Source organism: Notamacropus eugenii, chromosome 3, assembly GCF_028372415.1.
Source record: "Notamacropus eugenii isolate mMacEug1 chromosome 3, mMacEug1.pri_v2, whole genome shotgun sequence".
NCBI classification, from domain to species: domain Eukaryota; kingdom Metazoa; phylum Chordata; class Mammalia; order Diprotodontia; family Macropodidae; genus Notamacropus; species Notamacropus eugenii.
The window spans coordinates 386,878,794-386,898,328 of NC_092874.1; the positions used below are offsets into that span (position 1 = coordinate 386,878,794).

The 19,535-nt window shown below is 36.0% G+C and overlaps 1 protein-coding gene across 2 annotated transcripts in view; it reads left to right on the forward strand.

Annotated features, from left to right (window-relative positions):
- MAD1L1 (mitotic arrest deficient 1 like 1) overlaps positions 1 to 19,535 on the forward strand; it is an 852,423-nt gene that overhangs the window by 270,598 nt on the left and 562,290 nt on the right. For both annotated transcript variants that reach the window (XM_072597719.1, XM_072597720.1), the window contains exon 11: positions 8,917 to 9,061. In XM_072597719.1, coding sequence (XP_072453820.1) covers positions 8,917 to 9,061 — 145 coding nt within the window. The remainder of the gene's footprint in view (positions 1 to 8,916; positions 9,062 to 19,535) is intronic.

A 19,535-nucleotide genomic window follows, 5' to 3' on the forward strand; every position in this document is an offset into this window, starting at 1 on the left:
TCCTAGCTAATTTCATATTCAGAATTCATTCCATTAAAACTTGCTACGTTTAAGGCTTGAGGTGAATTGATGTGAGGAAGAGAAATAATGTTGCTTAGTTGTAGAAATGTATACTTGAGTTATGACTGGCACCAACAAAGGGCCCATTAATAGAGACGTAGCCATAAGTAGTACTATGAGAATTCAGTGATCAGCAGAGTCCAAGGTAAAATAACCTGAAACTGAATAAGCCATAACACTGGGGTTTGTGTGTGTGGGCTCAGTAAAGTACTTAAATAAATCTAGGTTAACCCGTGGTGTTCCATGGCTTGGAGGCTACCATGTGTTGGACAGAGAAGAACATGACACTTGAAGAACTCAGTCTGTAATTTAATAGTTAAAGAACTCTATCTGGGCTAATGACCTCTTTGTACTGTTATCAGTTATTATTTGTTATAATCAATATTATATATTTGTTAATATAGCTAATATTTATAGTTAAAATTTCTTCTCAAATATTAACTGTATCTTGTGGACTTTAAGGAGAATAAAGTAAACCAGTATATCATAGAAAGGGTCATTGAGTTACAAAGATACAATTTTATTGGTTTAGTGAAGAAAATTTGTTATAATTTATTTATAATTTCTTTTTAAATTATAGTCATAGATTTCCAGAAAGCTTTTGTTTTGTTTAAGGGCCAACTTTTAATAAGGTTTGCTTAACTAATCTAAGACTCTCAGTGAGTCTGTTGTAGAGGTCTGAGACATCACAAGCTTGGCCTTGGATAATGGGATCTTTTGCTGCTTACCAAAAGTAGTCCATGTTTCAGCCGTGCAGTTTCCTGAAACTTGTTACTGTTTTCTCCCTCTCATACCACTCTTTATACTGCTTCATCTGCTACAATGTCATTCACATCAGTTTTATTCATCTGCCTGATTCCCTGCGTTATAAAGCCTTCCATGGTTTTCTTAGTCAAATTATCTTTCTCTGCTGTAATTTTCTGTAAGACTTCATTTACATCACTCGTAAAGTTTTGAAATCGATAAGGTCCATATCAAGAGAAGCAGTCCCCATAAAGAAAAGGTCTTTGGGGAATCCTTGATAATTTTTATGAGTGTAAGGGGGTCTTGAGATGAAAAAATTTGAGAAATTGTTAATGCAAACTATTATTTTCTAAAATTAAAGCCTGGAAAATAATGCAAATACTACATTTCTGTAACTTCCACATTTTGCAAAGGAGTAAGGTAGGGTTGTCTTCTCATTAGGTCTTTTGGTCACACCAGTTCTTTTTAATTATGCAACATTGATTTTTTATTGCTTTGTGGTTCTTTTCATTTGCTTTGTTGCAGTCATTGTGTACAGTGTTGACTCTTCTCACTTCACTCATGAGATCATGTAAATCTTTCCAAGTTTCTTGGTATTCCCATTTTTTTTAAAGGCTTGTAATAATATTCCTTGTTATGAACATACCACAGTTTGTTTAGCTATTCTCCTATAGATGCACATCTACTTGGTTTTTAGCAAAAATTGCTATTGTAAATATTTTGGTGTATAATGGAGATTTTCTCTTTATCCATGACCACTTTGGATTATATACCAAGTAGCGCAATCACTAGATCAAAGAGTCTAAACAATTTTGTCTGTTTATTTTCATAGTTCAAGTTGTTTTCCAAAATGATGGTACCAATTTATAGCTCCATCCATAATCCCCTAGTGTGTCTGTCTTCCTACAATCCCTCTAGCTGTGGCCATTCCCACAATTTTTCATCTTTGCCTATTTCCAGCATGTGATGTAAAACACCAGTGTTATTTAGATTAGCATTTCTCTTATAATTCTTTCATATGATTTGTTAATAGATAAAATTCTTCTTTTGACAACTCTTTGTTCTTTATTTACCTTTATCTGTTGGGGAGTGATATTTTTTTTCTGCTTGATTTGCTAACACCTTAGGTCAGGCCTTCATTAACTCTTACCTGGATTATTGTTTATTTTCCATTGTTTCTTGCCTCCCCAATTCATAACACACATAGCTTTTAAAGAGATTTTCTTTAGGTATAGTTCTATCCATGTGACTCCTCTACTCCTTAAATTTTATTTGTTCCTGTGGTCTCTAGGATCAAATATAAATCATGTATTTTAAAAGCCCTTTACATTTTGGCTCCAGCATGTCTTTCCAGGCTTCTGTGTCACTCTTCTGCCTGCCATACTGTGGTGGAGCCCAACTTCCTTGTTTCTCAAACATGCTTTTTTTTGTCTCCCATCACCTTGCATTTGCTTTCCTAGCCTCTCATACCAGGAATGTACTGCTTATTCTTCCCCCTAACCTAAGGTGAATACAGAATCCCTTATTTTTTTCAAGTCTTGTTCAAGCACTGCCTTCTATGTGAAACCTTTCTGATGGCTTCAATTGTTAGTGCCTTCTCTTCCAAAACTACCTCTGTTTATTTTATATCTATTTTGTATATTGTTTCCCCTGATAGAATGTAAGTTTTTTGAGACCAGGAATGGTGTCAGTTTTGTCTTTATAGCCCCAGCTTCTCATGCAGTAATTTGTACAGTCTACTTCTTAATAAATGCTTTTTGGTTGATTGATTCTTTCCCCAGTGCTGTGAAGAAATTTTTTTGACGACATAGCTTGAGATATTTCTCATCTTATCTGGGCATGACCTTATTAGGACATGCACTCTGTGGGTTAGGAGTTGTGAGGCAAAAGGATTGAATGTTTCATGACATTGTTTCCCTCTTGTGGTAGAGTATAATTGGTTAATATGTTATCAGTATACAACAAAGTGTCTTCTCCGTTACTTTGCTGGTAAAGCAACACACTGAAACTGCAGCAGATATCTGCCTGAGAGATGAAGTTTTGACTTCTTCGTTTCTTTTTATTGCTCTTTCCCTTAGGCTTTCACCCCCTAAAATGAAGGAGAAGGAAACAACTACCTCTCTCTTTCATCTTTGAGTCTTTGTGGAATATTACTATTTGGACCAAATCAAATGTGTGCTCAGACTTTTTATAAAATGAGGTTTGAGTAAATCCTGCCCTTCCACTAGATTTTCTGGGAAGAACCTCTGACTGATTCGGTGAAGGGCTATACGATTTAGGTTACAACGTTGTAGTGGAGTAACACACAGGAATCCCTTGTTTCTCTTTTCGATTTAGTTATTGTATGACACTGACTTCATCTCTTTCACCTTGTGTAGTGTCCAGTGTAGCCCCAAGTGCAGACCTGGCCAGGATTTGATTGTGGTTATGGCTTCTGCTTCACTTTGATAGAATACATGTCATATTGATTATGCCCATTGTCTTAGTCTGCTAGGTTTCTATTGCAATGAATGAATTTCTAAGTCTCTAGTCCCATTTTACCTACAAATTCTCCATCTTTTTCTTTCCCCTGATGTTGCATTGTGTGTGTGTGTGTGTGTGTGTGTGTGTGTGTGTGTGTGTTTTCCTAGTTCATTCTCTTTGGTTGCTATTTTCTCTTAGTGATGTAGGCAGGACAGAAGATTTGGGAATTGGGAGGAATCCCAAAAAGGAAAAGTGAAACTTTGTGGTTCACATAAGGGAAGAGTATAATGCAGCAATTCTTTCCAGGATGTCATTAAAATGTTTCCTACAGCCTTTGAATTCACTGTTTCCTTTCATTGTTCCTTCAAAGAAGAGTCTTAGAAACAAAGTTTTCTCATGAAGATTACATTAAAGAGAACTTCGAAGTACAAAGATGAATTCTCAAAAGCTCAGACTTTACTCCATTCAGTATGTGGCAACTCAGATAAGTCCTTGATCAATAAGTACACTCAGCTTTTTCTTTAAGAACTAAGATTTATTTTTGAACTCTTAAAGGTTCATGGAAATGTCACTGACCGTAGAGTTCAACTTAAGCATGGAAAAGGGGATTTAATTTTTTATGAGTTTGTTTTCTCTCTTTTCCCTTTCTAACAAAGGTTTGGTTTGACTAGTGACTACATGTTCAGCACAGCGAAATCATGGCTGGTGGCACAGTGGATTAATGCGCTAAGATTTGGTTGCCAACATTTCTTTGAGTGGCCAAAAAATGTTTATGTAAACATTCATCCTTGTGGTGCTTCAGGATCATCTTAGAGTTAACAGAATATGCTGCCACGTTCACATGGTGTTCCTGGGATAGGAGAGAGTCAGTTATTGATAGGAGGGTTGAACGATCAATTAAGGATTCACTTAAGAGGACTGCTAAGAAAGACACATGTAGAACAAGTATCATCAAAAAGCATCTTTATAGAAGCTAAATAATCATCATCCTATTCTCATATTCTTTTTCCATGTCTAGGTTGAATTTTTCTGCCCTGTGAAAGTTTCCATTTGGTGGAAGGTGTGTGTGTGTGTGTGTGTGTGTGTGTGTGTGTGTGTGTGTGTGTGTGTGTGTGTGTGTGTGCGCGTGCGCGCACACATGCTTGTTTGTGTGCGTGAGCACTGGCCTGCTCATGTACAAGTGTATGTAGGATAACATGATCAAACCAAGATATGGCTTATATAGGAAAATAAATATCTTAGCTGGGTATTGGCAAGTAGGCTGTCTGGTCCCATGGTTGCCAACCTTTGCTTCAGAATTAGATGAGGAAAAAAGACAGTGTGAGGTGTAGAACACTATTGTAGCTCCCTAGACAACTACGTGCTTGAATTTGCTCTGTTTTGTTCTGCCCTGTTCCTCCTTCCTCCCCTGACTTAATGCTTTTGCTTTGCTATAGATTCAAATCTTAAGGGTCCAGTCCCAGCATGATAACTTGGCTAGCTTTCCTGATTGTTCCCTTTGCTTTGAGAATGTTACTTTACTTTTCTAACCCATTACTGTATGCTTTCATAGATTATTCTATCTGTAGTAGTTCCAAAAGAAGTAACCCCAACCTTTTTTTTTTCTAAATAGCATCTTAGAAGTATGCATCCTTTAGTACTTCCCCAGTGTGACTTGTAACTGTGCAACACAAGTGAGGAGCAATTTGTTTAGCCAAATTCAAAATTTTATAGTGTATTAAGCAATGTAAATTGGATAGTATGCTATCTGAGAAGAAAAGTGAAATTGTATACAGTTGGCCTTGTTTGTGTAATGGCAGGTAATGGTGGTGTGGTCTGTCATTTACTGAATAATTTTCCCCCCTGAATTTATCAGTTTTCTTTTGGTTTGTTATATGGGCTTGCTTATTTAACGTTGTCAGACTCCTAAAACAATGGGATTGGGAAAAGCAATATTATTAGGAGTAATTAGGAGTAGCATCAGCAGCTACTAATTAGTAGTTAGCTGATATGGATTGTTATTAACTATATGATATGTGATTTAGGTGATCTCTGAATAATATAATGGGGATTAATGATATCAAGATGGGCTTTTTAAGAATAACATTTAATTTTTTCCCCAATAATAAGTAAAGATAATTTTTAGTATTCATTTTCCACAAGATTTTGAATTCCAAGTTCCCAGCCCTCCTTCCTTCTTTCCTAAAATAGCTTGATATAGGTTATATATGTGCAATCATGTAAAACATATTTCCATATTAGTCATAGTTGTAACAGAAGAAACAAACCAAAATTTAAAAAACCATGAAGAAAGTATGAAAATAGTATGCTTTGATCTGCATTCAGAGTCTATCAGGTCTTCATACAATTATCATCATACAGTGTTGATGTTACTATGTTAACATCCTCCTGGTTCTATTCATTTCATTTTGCATCCATTCATATAAGTCTTTCTAGGTTTTTCTGAAATTTGCCTGCTCATTAATTCTTATTTCTCAATAGTATTCCATCACATTCATGTACCATAATTGTTCAGCCGTTCCCTAATTGATGGGCATGTCCTCAATTTCCAATTCTTTACCACCACAAAAAGAGCTGCTATTAATATTTTTATTCATATAGGTCCTTTTCCCTTTTTTTGTGATCTCTTTGGGATACTTACCTAGTAGTGGTATTTATGAATCAAAGGGTATGCACAGTTTTGTTGCCCTTTGGGCACAGTTCCACATTGCTCTCCAGAATGGTTAGATCAGTTCACAAGTCCATCATCAGCACATTAGTGTCCCAATTTTCCCACATCCTCTCCAATGTTTATCATTTTCCTTTGCTGTCACATTAGCCAGTCTGATAGGTGTGAAGTATTACATCAGTTATTTCAATTTTCATTTCTCTAATCAAAAGCGATTCAGAACATTTCTTCTTCATATGACAGTAGATAGCTTTGATTTCTCAGAAAACTGCCTCTTTATATTCTTTGATCATTTATCAGTTGACTTTGTTCTTAAAAATTTGGCTCAGTTCTCTATACATTTTAGAAATGAGGACTTTATTAGAGATATTTATGGTAAAGACTATTTCCCAGCTTTCTGTTTTCCTTCTAATCTTGGTTAAATTGGTTTAGTTTGTGCAAAATTTTTTTAGTTTAACAGTCAAAATTATCTACTTTACATTTCCTGATGCTCTCTCTCTTGTTTCCTTATAATTTCTTCCCTTCTCCATAGATCTGATGTGTCGAATATTCCTTGCTCTTCTAATTTGCTTATGATATGACCCTTTATGTCTAAATTGTGTACCTATTTTGACCTTATCTTGATATACATACATTGTAAGATGTTGGCCTATACCTAGTTTGTATTGAATTGTTTCTAGTTTTCCCAGCAGTTTTTTTTTAAGATGGGCTTTTCATAATAATGTTCTACCCTGTGAAGTTGATTAGGATATTATATGGGCTCCATGTTTGTTTGTGATACTTGGTCAAATAGGTTTTCTTCAGATATCTTCAGATTTAAATTTCTTTAGATTTAGTAACCATAGAGATTCTCTATGTTATCCCCTTGGTTTTAGATTTAGATTTCTTTAGATTTAGTAACCATAGAGATTCTCTATGTTATTCCCTTAGTTTTGGATTTAGATTTCTTTAGATTTAGTAACCATAGAGACTCTCTATGTTATCCCCTTCATGTTCATCCTTCGTTGCCGAAGAAGACCATGCTATCAGAGAAATGATATGACTTGCACTTGACTTTGTTTTGAGTGAAGGAGGGCTGTGTAGGTCACCAGCCTCACTTCTCCTCCAGAGCCATCTGAATCCAGTGTTATCCCCTTATTTTTACAAAAAAGACAAAACAGTTAAAATCTAGAGAGATAATTGCCCAAGTCTGCTTCTTAATGATTCTGTAGGACATTTTAGCTTTTCTGCTCTACTGCATGCGAATATCTAGTGTGTCTAGGAGGCTGTTTAAAAAAACAAACAAAACCAAATACTGTCACCATTTGTTTCACATGTTTTACTTGAAAATCCATGGAGATATGTACATATTTTGTTTTTCTCTTTGAAGTATCTTAAAGTTGCTTCCATTTGTTGTTTTCCGCATTTTGTAAGACTTTGTTTTGGGGCAGGGAATGGTTATGTAATTTGTGAGAGGCCAGTTATCCTTTTCAATCAATACCTTACCATCTCTGACCATGTATTGGGCCACACGGTGGTCTTTGTATACATAACTAATAAAAGATATCCAGAGAATTGGTGTCATTTTTCTAATTAAATTACCCATTTCTGAACAGTCATTTAAAGTGCTTGTGAACTTCCCCACCTTAATTTAATGATGAAAAGAGCTGATTTCACAGTTCTTGATTATTTAATTGGTCTATGAATAGTTTGAAATTGAACTGGAACTCAAAATATCCTTTTAATTTGCCTGTTTCAAATACATATTTGTGTATATATTTTAGGTTTTATGTGTCTTTATGAGAGTGACAGAGACAGAATAGATAGGAACTAGCTGACTGGGCATTTTTTTACTTAGTTTTAGTGTTTGTCTTCCCAAGAGAAACAAAGTGAAGTTTAACATCTTGGCACATGGAATCCAGGCATCACATCATAGTTCTCTGGGATTCTGAATCTCCGTTAATGCTGGTCTGAAGAATGTTGTTAAAAGTATATGTTAGAACATGCTGATTTGTCTAGAAATGGATGTTACACACACACACTCACACACAGATTTTGTTAGTATAATAGAGTACTTGGTTTGTCAAATCCTTTTTTTGTCTTTGGCTTATTGAGTACCTTGATATCTTTTCTTGATCATTTTCTTAGTCTTTTGTAGCAAAGGAACGAGCATGTGGGAATTTTAAGCTTAAAGAAGAGATACTGAATTTTACTTACATATATTTAATAGCATTATATTAGCACAATAGATCTCTTCATTGGTGCTTTCTGTGAATGTCATTCAACTTTATTTGTTGGAAATGAATGGGCCCAATTCAGTGTTTTCCCCCTTTTAATCTTTCTGCTTTGGCTGTGCTCAGGACTCTTATCCCTCACTCATCTCTTCTGATAGTTTTTCTTCAGTTGAGGACATCATTCATCTATATCACTTTTAGCCCTAAAAGCTTTTCCTTTCTTTTAGAATGCATAGGACGTTGAGAGTACAGGAACTATGTGGATGGTAATGTTAAATTACTGCCATCCAAAGCTGCACATCTGGGGCTATCTGTGATTCAAGTATGAAGTATTTTGTTTGGTAATTTAGCTTATTCAACTCTCCTTTTCTTATCATTTGATTTTTTTTTCTTTCCTTGCATACTTTTGATGTGAAAATCCCCCTCATATTTTCTGAGATTGGACAGGGTGTTGTTTGAATGTGTAGTTTGAAATTGAGAAACTCCTGAAAGGAGTTAAGTAGCTATTCATAAGTAAGTAAATTGAATGAAAAAATATGCACATGCGAATCTATTTTAGGGTATGGTTATGGATAATGCTGTTTCTAAACCAAGAAAGCTCCCATTTCATCCCTTGCTTGGTATCTCTGGAACTGCTGCTGACATCACCCAGCTTTCCATACCTTGACCTGAACAGCATTCTTCCTGTCTCCATGATGGCAGGATGGGGAGATGTGAGCCAAAGGTCATCTTTAAATTTTTAAAAAATATCTTCTGGTTTTCTTATAGTGCTCGGATATTGGAAAAGATGCGTCAGCAGCTACTTGAAGATTTACTTAAGGTCCAAGGTGAATTGTTGGAAGAGAGGAAGAAGCGGGAATATAATGAAGACCTGGTTCGACGTCTTCAGAAGCGCGTTTTCCTTTTGACAAAGGTACTACTTCAAGCTGGTGACTGAATGATTTTTTTCCCCAACCCTTTCTGAATTTCCTTTAGATACAAGAATGAGACCTTATCGTGCCATACCATACCTGTGTTTGAAGGGACCTCAGAATTCATCTAATCTGTCTTCTAAGTAGGAATCCCTTATATGCTCAACTAGCTTCTGTTCACATCCCATTGGTGAAGAACTCACTCTATCCCAAGGCATTCAGTTCACTTTTGGACAGCTCTTCCTATTCGGATTTATTTATACAGAGTTTAAAAAAAAAGCCCCATTTCTGAATCTTCAACCCATTGTTCCTACTTCTACTTTGTGAGGATAAACAAAATGTATCTATTCACTCCTCATCACATCTTTGTAATACTTCAGAACTATGTTATTTCCTTCTACATCTTCTCTTAAAAAAATTCTTCACTTAAAACTCTAAAAGAAGAACATTTCTATACTCAGAGCATAATTTCAAAGGATTATTTATGAAACTACAACTCTCCATACTACTAGATTCTTTGAAAATGTATATAATGAGTTCCACATGTCAATTTCCAAATTGTTCTACTTATCTATTCTTTCTTCTAAACTTTTTTTAAAAAAGTGTCATAATGCCCCCCTTTGACATCACTAATGTTGCTGTTTTGCAACTTTTCCCATCCCCCTGAGAAAGAGATGTAAAAAACCCCTTGTAATAAATAAGAATTCTCAAGAAAACCCAATTCACGTACCAATTATATTTGAAAATGTGTATCCCTTTCTGCACGTTGTGTCCATCTTAGCTAGGTGACTCAGTGAATGGAACTCTGGGCTAGGAATCAGCAAGGTCCAAATTCAAATTTGTCTCTAGACAGTTCTCAGCTGTGTGATCCTTTGTAAGTCACTTGTCTGCCTCAGTTTCCTGAGCTGTAAAATGTGGATAATTACAGTAATTACCTGACACAGCTCAGTACTTGGCTCCTGGTAGACTCTTAACAAATACCCTTCCCTTTATTTCAGGACATGGGTCCTCTGGAGCTGTGATGGATAATGGTCTTGATTGAAGTGCTTAAGTTTTCCCTTACAGTGTTGCTAGTCTTATATAAATTGTTTGGCTGGTGCTGCTCCCTTCCTTCTATATCAGTTTACATGACCCAGATCATCTGGGAAAAACCAAACCAAACCAATAACGCTCCCTCTTCTGGCTTGGAATGCTCTTCTCATCTGGGCTTTATGGCTTCCTTTAAGTTCCAGCTAAAATCACTGCCTTCTATAGGAAGCTTTTTCCAGTCGCTTCAGTTGATTTATTTCTTTTTTGTCCCATATATAGTTTGTATATAGTTGTTTGGATATCATTTCCCCCCTTAGATCTTTAGCTTCCTGAGGGCAGGGCCTCTCTTTTGCCTTTCTTCATGTTCCCAGCAATTAGTATAGTGCCTGGAACATAAGAGGTGTTTAATTTAATAAGTGTTTGTTGACTTGATGACTGAAATGATCTCTTCTTCAGTACTTTCTTACAGCACCATAATATTCCATGATATTCATATATGATTTGTTTAGTTGTGTAAAGTTGTCCCAGAGGCAATCTAAGGCACCTTCGGTTCTAGGTTTTTTTCTTCTTTTCTTTCCTTTTAATCTCCCCTTTCAAGATTAAGAAGATTTTTTTTTTTTGCTTGCAGTATCCTCTGTCTTAAACTTCTCTCACCACCTCTACTTGTTTCCCTATTGAATGTCATGTATTTCTATATCAAACTCTGAATATGTTCACCTCCTTCCAATTGTTTCCTCAAGAGCTTTTTTTTGTTTTTAATCTTTGCCTTTATATATTTTAGATATTCATGTGATCTTGGGGGAAAACATTTTCTACCCTTACAACTGGCAGTTGTTTCTGAGCTGTGCTTCTTTGTTGTGTGTTGGGGGGGAAATCTTTAGATTTTCAGTAATTGTTGACGCTTGTTTGCAGTTTCTTGCTTTTGTTTCCTGATCACTGGTTTAAGTTCCATGACTGATGCTTGGCACCAGGACTGGCTGCGTTATTGATTGAGTAGTTGGCCCTGGCTGGTCTCACTTTTGGTTTCCTGGATTCTTGTGCTGAACTCCAATTCCCAGCATTAGGGTCTCCTGGATATTTAAGTGACTAGAGCATTTGCAGAGAAAGTTTTAGGAGTGGGTTTGTTAATATCCTTCAGATATAGTGCTCTTGTGCCTCTGAATGCTCTCTTGTTCATTCTCCTTTGTTGGATCTCCCTCCACATCACACCCACTAACTTTGAGTGTCCTTCTGGCCTTGCCTCTCTTCTCTTCTTGCACTATCTTTAGTGATCTCATCAGCTCCTGTTGGTTCAGTTAGCCCTCCGGTTTGAATTCTCAGATCGTTTTATCCAGCCATAATCTCTCCCTTTACCTCCAGGCCTGCATCACCACCTGCCTATTATACATGTCATGCTGGATATGGATACCCTGTAAACATTTCAAACTCATCGTTTTCAAAACAGAACTCAGTATCTTTCATCCTAGCTTTCTCCCTTCCCCAACTTTCTTATTATGGTCCAACACATTGCCAGGCTCCAGATCGCCCAGTCTTGCTTTCTCATTGCCATCCTTGTATTCTCTCTTGTCCTTCGTCCCACCTAACTTGATGTTGCTGAATCTTCTTGTTTCTTCTTTCAGAGCTCCTTTTGTGTGTGTCTTCTTTTCTTCACTTTGACCATTGCCACCCTGATCAGTTCACGTCTGGATCATTATGGTGGACCTTTCATTGTTCTCCCTAACGTGTCTTCCTACTTGGCTTCTCTCCGTACCCTCTGTGATCCAGCTCCTTTGCCTTCTTGCCCCTCCCTCTCTCCCAGTTCTGGGCCTTTTCACTAGCTGTCTCTCATGCCTGGATTACTCTTCCGTCCCCACTTCCACTTCCTGGCTTCCTATACTTCCTTTAAGACTCAGCTTAGATCCCAGCTTCTGCAGGAGGTCTTTGCTAGTTTGCCTTCTTTTCTACCTTTGCTACTTTCTTCCTTCTGACGGAGCAGGCATACGATGGGCATTTATTAAGTCTTTGTTGACGGACTGATTGATCTCTCCTTTGCCCTCCACATTTCCTTATCTTGCATCATACTTTTCTGTGTACATGTTGTATGTCTCCATTTTCCTTACTTGCTTCTTAAGGTCAGGGTATATGTAACTTTTATCTTTGTTGTTTCATTGTCTAGCATATTGCCTTTTTATGTAGGAATAGTTACTGTATTTGTGTTTTCACTGGTTTAGAAAATTCCCAGATACAGAAATGCACTCTGCTTATGCACTTTAGGACCTTCTCCGTAACTTGCTTTTTTGGAGAGCTTCTTAGAATATTGAGAATTTAGGTGACTTGTGTGGGGTCACAGAGTTAGTATGTGCCAAAAATGGGGCTTGAAGCCAGATCTTTCTAGCTTTCAGGCTAGCTGTCTTATCTGCTATGCTATGCTGCTTCTTTTACATAATCATAGCTTAATATTTTTTTTGCTTATTGAATTTACTTGATGGGTGAATGCTCTTACCAACACGTTATATATCCTGAATTTAACCTTTCTCTTAGTTTTTTTTGCCTTATCTTCTCCAGTATGGAGGACTATTACATTTTCATGAGAAAACTGAAGCCAAACTATTGTTAAATAGTTCTTTGTTTTATTGTCATTATCCCTGAGAAAGTTTTTTCGTTTTCTTAACTCTGATACTTAAATCAAATAAACCTTTTGTTGAGCTTAATATTTGTTGCAAACTTCATTTCTGGTCTATCTGTTCCTTGACATTTTTATGGAACCAGGACATTTTTGTGTTTGTTTTGGTATTTTTTCTGCTTTTTGAGTCTTTTCTACTTTCAAAACAAAAAACAAACAAAACTGCTAAGTTCAGTGAGTTCCCAGTGTATCCATATTGGTTTCTTTAGACATTTTTTCCATTTTACTTTTTTTAATTGATCACATTTATATCATAAGTATTCCATTTTTGAAAGCCTTACATCTTTTTAGAAATTTTTTTATTTTCTTAAATATTTCCCAATTATATGTAAATTTTTTCTAGCAGTTGATTTTTATAATTTTGAAATCTAAATTCTCTCCCTCCCTTTCCCCCTCCCCAAGAAGGCAAGCAATTTGATATTGATTATACCTGTGAAGTCATGCAGAATGCATTTCCACATTAGCCACGTTACAGAAGAAAACACAAAAATAAAACAATAAATTAATAAAGTTTTAGAGCAGTATGCTTCAATCTGCATCTCTCAGGTCTGATCAGGTCTCTCTCTAGAGAGCATGTTTCAGCATGGGTCCTTTGGAATTGTCTCTCCATCCTTTCAGTATTGCTGTCATAGTTGGTGTGCACAGTGTTCTTCTGGTTCTGCTTACTCCACTTTGAGCCTTCCCAGGTTTTTCTGAAGCTGTCCTGCTTATTCTTTTTTATAATGTAATAGTATTCCATAGTAATCATATGCCTCCATTTGATGGGCATTCCCTCAGTTTTCAGTTCTTTGCTAACAAAAAGAGAGCTTCTGTAAATATTTTTATACAAATAGATCCTTTTCCCTTTCATCTCTTTGAGATACATACCTAGTAGTGTTATTTCTAGGTCAAAGAGTATGCACAGTTTTATAACCCTTTGGTTGTAGTTCCAAATTGTTCTTCAGAATGGTTAGACTACTTCACAACTCCACCAACAGTGCAGTAGCGTCCCAGTTTTTGCACATCCCCTCTAGCATTTGTTTTCTGTCATATCAGCCAATTAAATAGGCTTAGAGTTGCTTTAATTTGCATTTCTCTGATCAGTAGAGCATTTTTTTAATTTGACTATTGATAGCTTTGATGTCTTCATCTGAAAACTGCCTATTCATATCCTTTGATCGTTTATCAGTTGGGGAAGGACTCTTATTTGTATAAATTTGGTTCAGTTCCATATATATTTGAGAAATGAGGCCTTCATCAGAGAAACCTGCTTTAAATTTTTTTTTTTCTGTTTCCTGTTTTCCTTCTAATCTTGGCTACCTTAGTTTTTTTCCTGCAAAAAATTTTTAATTTCATGGAATCAGAATTATCTATTTTATCTCTCATAAACCTCTACCTCTAGTTTGGTCCTAAACTCTTCTCTTATCCCAATATATAAACAGGAACATTTTTCCATGCTCCCTTAATTTAGTTATAATATCATTCTTTAAATCATATAGCCATTTTGACATTATCTTCTTATATAGTATGAAATTTACCTATTCTAAGTTTCTGCCAAACTGCTTTCCATTTTTCCCAGCACCTTTTCTCAAATGTTGAATTCTTACCTTCAAGCTTGGGTCTTTAGGTTTATCAAACATTAGATTACTGTGGTTATTTACTGCCAGACTATTCCGCTCATCCACCACTGTATTTCTTAGCCAGTTCCAAATTATTTTGATGGTTACCACTTTGTAATATAGTTTGAAATCTTCCAGACTGACTTCTTTAACACTGAAAAATGATTTCCTTGATATTCTTGACCTTTTGTACTTCCAGATGAATTTTATTACTATATTTTCTTGCTCTCTAAAATAATTCTTTGGTAGTTTGATTAGTACAGCACTGAATAAGTAAATTAACTTAAGTAGAACTGCCTTAAATTTCCCTTTACTCCAGCTTCCTCTTTTTACCATTAACTTATAGGACTCTGCCTATCCTTTCTACAATCTCTCTGAAATGCACTATTGCAAAAAGCAGGATTGCAATTAAAAGCCCAGTCAATGTCCACTGCCTTATCCTTAATGAATTCTGTGATATCTTAGTAAAGTCTTCTCAGTGTTTTTGTTACTTTTCCTTTGGTCACCATTTCTTCCTTATCATTCAGAATGAATTTGAGGATAGCTGCTCCTCTTATTGCTTCCTTTACCATATAAAAGATGAAACTATAGTGGAGCCAAATCAAAAATTTCTCATTTTCTCTGCTATTATTCGAGGCCTGATTGTCAGCGAATACTCCTTAAGCAATACTTTTTAGAAACTCCTTGGTATCTGTTATCTAGTCTATAATTATCTTCAGGGCAAAGTGGTCTTAGAAAAACACTGGAATGTTCATTTAGCCTTTCTTCCAGTTCTAGCCTTTACTTATAGAATCGGTACCATTAGGACCCTGGATTCCATGTACCATGACTTTCTTGTGCATGGAATTATTTTTCCTTTTAGTATGCATTGGGTTGAACTGTTATTATTCAATAAGTTCAGATTAGATTTGAGTAAGCCTCAGGCCTGGGTTATAGAGATGAAAATTGTAACCTGTTCAAGATGCTCTTGGGAACTGAATTTTCCTCTGATGGGGCAAAATATTTTCCTGCTTCTGGCTCCATCTGCAGGGGTTGACTACAGCATCTTGATTTGCTTTAATTGTTCTGTGCCCAGTTCTGCAGTTTTGGGTCTCTGCTGAGTTGAAGAGGCTCTGATGTCTGGCATGATAAGCAGGGCTTGCTGGAGTGTAAATTAGTATTTTGTAAGAGGTTGTTATTTAAAATATTGCCTTGGATAAAGTACCGGAAAGTAAGCCAAAAACTGTACCTGTGTGCTCCTTATAAGATGAGACCTTCCGATTCCTGAATTGAAACTACTTTGGTTCTTGACATGGTCTCTGGGCTTTTGGCAAAGATGAAGTGCTACATGAACTGCTACTGATAATGGTCAACATTTGCCTTTTTTTAAGTATGGAAAACAGAAGTGAGGGGCTATTCTGGATGCTAATGATTTTGCAGAAAAGTCCCATCTCATCAAATGAAGCGTTGGTTTTTACCTCCATTTTTACTTTAGACAGGGCCTTCCCAAAAAGTGACTACTGATATTGGATCCAGGGATTGGAAGCTGATCTTTTCAAAGAACTGAAGCTTTGGACTATAACCTAAGGCCAGACTTTTTCTTTTTAGTTAAATAACAAATTTGATTATACATACATTTGTATGTACATATATGTATCACATATTAAACTGTAGTTTCCGTTTTGGTGAGGCTTTGCAGAAAAGCTGATTTGTCTCAGGAGAAGGAAGTATTTTGGAAGTTTTATTTAAAATATAGAAATGACATGGCTTTCTACCTCAGTAAAATTCATAGTTGTTTAAAGCAACCATGTGTTCTAAAGCAAAACTGAGTGAGTGTGTGAGAAAATCAATGCCTTGCAACCTCCTTCAGTAAAATGACCATTATCTCATTATTACCTTCTGGAATACAGACTTCTTAGGTAAGAAGAATTGGGGATGAGATTCTTTCCTTTTCTCCTTTCACATGGAATCATTTGAAATTAAGCTGTTGTAGGGTTAAATTGGCTTACTTTCTCTCTTAGTTGTTTTTGGTTTTTTAATCAATTTTATCATTTTTCAAAAAGTCATATTTTGTTTAGCTAGAAGGGATTTCAGTGTTCATTGAATGTAGAGCCCTTACTTTTCAGAAGGTAGAAGTGAGATCCAAAGGTTAAAGTAATTTACAGAAAGTTGGTTCTGTGTGAGTGAGTAGCAGATTATTGTTGAGAATTCAGGTATATTGGGTCTCAATCTAGGGCTTTTCCCTCTTAAATCATGAGGTTTTCTTGCACAATTTGAGCTTGGTTTTAACGGATTTCTTATGAGATCATGGAATCTTAGCTTTATAGATCTAATCCATTTTGCAAATGAAGAAGCTGAGGCTTAAATTTCTTTCCTTGTCCTTTTTTATCATTCTGCCTCAGCAGTCATGGCATAGTAGATTATTTTTGCTTGACAGTCTCAAGGTTGAAGATATTTAGAGAGAAACCTGGGAAGAAATCCCTAGTTTTCTTAGGAATGCTGCCTCCTGTTTACCCTGGATATAGTACATGCCAGTGGTTTCCACAGTGCTTTTTATCTGAGTGGAATGGGGATTTTAACGAAAAATTTTACAATAATAGATTTGTGTTCATGCATACCAGATGCATAGTGGTAGATTTGTCCTCCAAAACAAGCTCCTACTTTATTGATCTTATCCTAACTACCCTAAAACATAAATCCAATGACTAATTCAAAAAAGCTGTCTGACTAGTTAGATCCATTTCAGTTTTCAAATTCTATGGTTTTATGATTCTCTGAGTTTGGTTTTGCAAATAGTTGAATGCCTTGATCTTCCTAATTTCTAGTGTCAGAAAACTGCTTTCAGCACCAAATGAGATGCAATCTGCAACTAATTAGAAATCTTTTGTGGGCTTAAAGAAAAGTGACAGTTTTTGTCATTCCTGTCCCAGGTTCACTGTATAAGCTATTGAATTTTCTAGATATATCATTTGGGCTGTTTGTCTTTCATTCCTGCTTGAAGAGTTTCTGTCCTAGTGCACTACTGTAACTCCAAAGGCAGAAAATTTCCATTCTTCTGTTCCTTGGCTCAGGTCAATTGATTATTGTAGTTTTTGGTTTAAATCTGGCTTCACTCAGATGGGGACTTTATATTGGGAGTATTGGTTTGAGTTAGAGATTAAATCAGTATTGATTAACCAGCACTGGCTGATTATTTATTCAGATTGTCCCTAGAAGGCATATTTGAGAAAGATCAATAGCAATTGTAGGAGGAACTCTCTGGGGCTCCGAACTGCTGGGATCCATCGAGTAGAATGGTGTGGTGTGATGAAACTGTTCATTAAGCTTACTATATTGAGACTGCATGGGTTGATTTGCCTCCTGATTGCTTGGTACATGTGTCAGTTTCCAACTAAAGGCTTCTAAACTAATCCAGCCATGTCATGTGGGCATAAGGGGCATTGTATACTGTATGGTGCAACTCCACAGTTCTTTCACCCCACTACTTAGAAAAATTTCGAAGTTTGGTGTCTTCTCACTTGAGAATTTAATCACTACTTGTCACCTCCCTCACCTCACAGAATGTAGACATTGATCCTTTCCACAATGTGGCAATCAAAGTTCCACCCAGTGTGCTTAGAGTCTCACTGTGCCTGAATAACTTATGCTGATTTGTGCTCCCTCCCTCTGTATTTTCATCTTAAGATCTTATTTGCATGCTTGACATTTAAATATACTGTGTTTGGAATGTGCAATTTTATTTTGAGACCTTTATTAAGTAGCTCCAGTCTAAGGGTTTAATTGTTACTGATAGCTAAGAGTATAATTACCTTGGTAAAATATCATGACTATATTAAGCAAATGGAAATTGGCTTCTGGAATTGGGTGAACACAAACCATTTTCCTATTTGATCTGAGCTATTTCAAGAGTGCTACTAATATTCAGCAATACAATTGCAGAATTCTGTTATTATTTTTAGAAAAATATATAAGAACTAACTTCCACTGAGAAAAAAATTATTATGCAAACAAAACAACTTAAAATTCACTAAACGCAAACTTCTACGAACAGAAGCATTTCTGGTATAACCAAGCCCATTTAATCAGAAGAAATTTCAATGTCAAAATAATCTGACTGAAATGGTACCTTATTTGTATAAATTAGTAGGGCAGAAATAGATTCAACATTGTACTTATTCATAGCGTTAGTATTTCATTGTAACTTGAAGCAACTTAATGTGATAAACATGTTGATTGATAAATTACCATGATCTGGACAGATTTAGAAAGGAGAAAATTACCCGAAGTATTGATTAAGTTTACATACTTGGAATTAATTCACAGACTGGGTCTTTGAAAAGGGTTATAAATCATTATAAAAAACATTACATGGTCAAGGATGGAATCTAATATTAGCTAGTGGGGTTGGGTAATGACAGCTATTTAAGAAACAACCAAGTAGCTGGGAAAATAGGTAGAATTAGTAGCTTAAATTGGTAAATTAAAAGGGATTAATTCTCCTAACATGCTGTAAGACTAGTTCAAACCCTCATTACTTCTCTTCTGAACTACTGGAGTAATCTCATAATTGATATATTTCTACCTGTGATATTTACTTCATGCTATCTATCTTGTACCTAACTGCTCCATTCATCTTTTAAAAGCAAAAATCGTGTAATTATGATATTCTTCTACTCAAAATTCCTTCATTGTTTCCCTTTCCTGAGTTTACAATCCTTCGCTTCTTCATTTAGCAGTACCAACCTTTCTTTTCATCCATATCCCTTTGTGTGTGTTCCATATTCTAATATTTTGCTGCTCTCTGTTACCCAAATTTGTCCCCCCCCCCTTTTTTTTGTACCCATGCTAATCCTTTCCTCTCTAACACATACTCACACACAGAGATCTTCAAGCATGCTGACCGCTTCTCAGCTATCTTGTACAAGCTACCCCGATTCTACTGCTCCATCAAGTCTGTCAATTTTCTATTTCTAATGTGCTGTAGTTAATCCTATACTTAAAGGGCCAATGCAAGGATGAGCTCTTCTATTAATCCTTCCTTTGATTTTCCTTTAGAGTTTGGATCTCTCGTGTCATCTTGTTATACTTTCTCTGTACGCTTATATTAAAATTTGTATTCTGGATATTTGCCTTTCATCTTTTAGATTAGAGCCCAGTTTTAGTTTTTGTGTTTGTACCCATCACCTGACAAAGGTCATTGTGCATAGA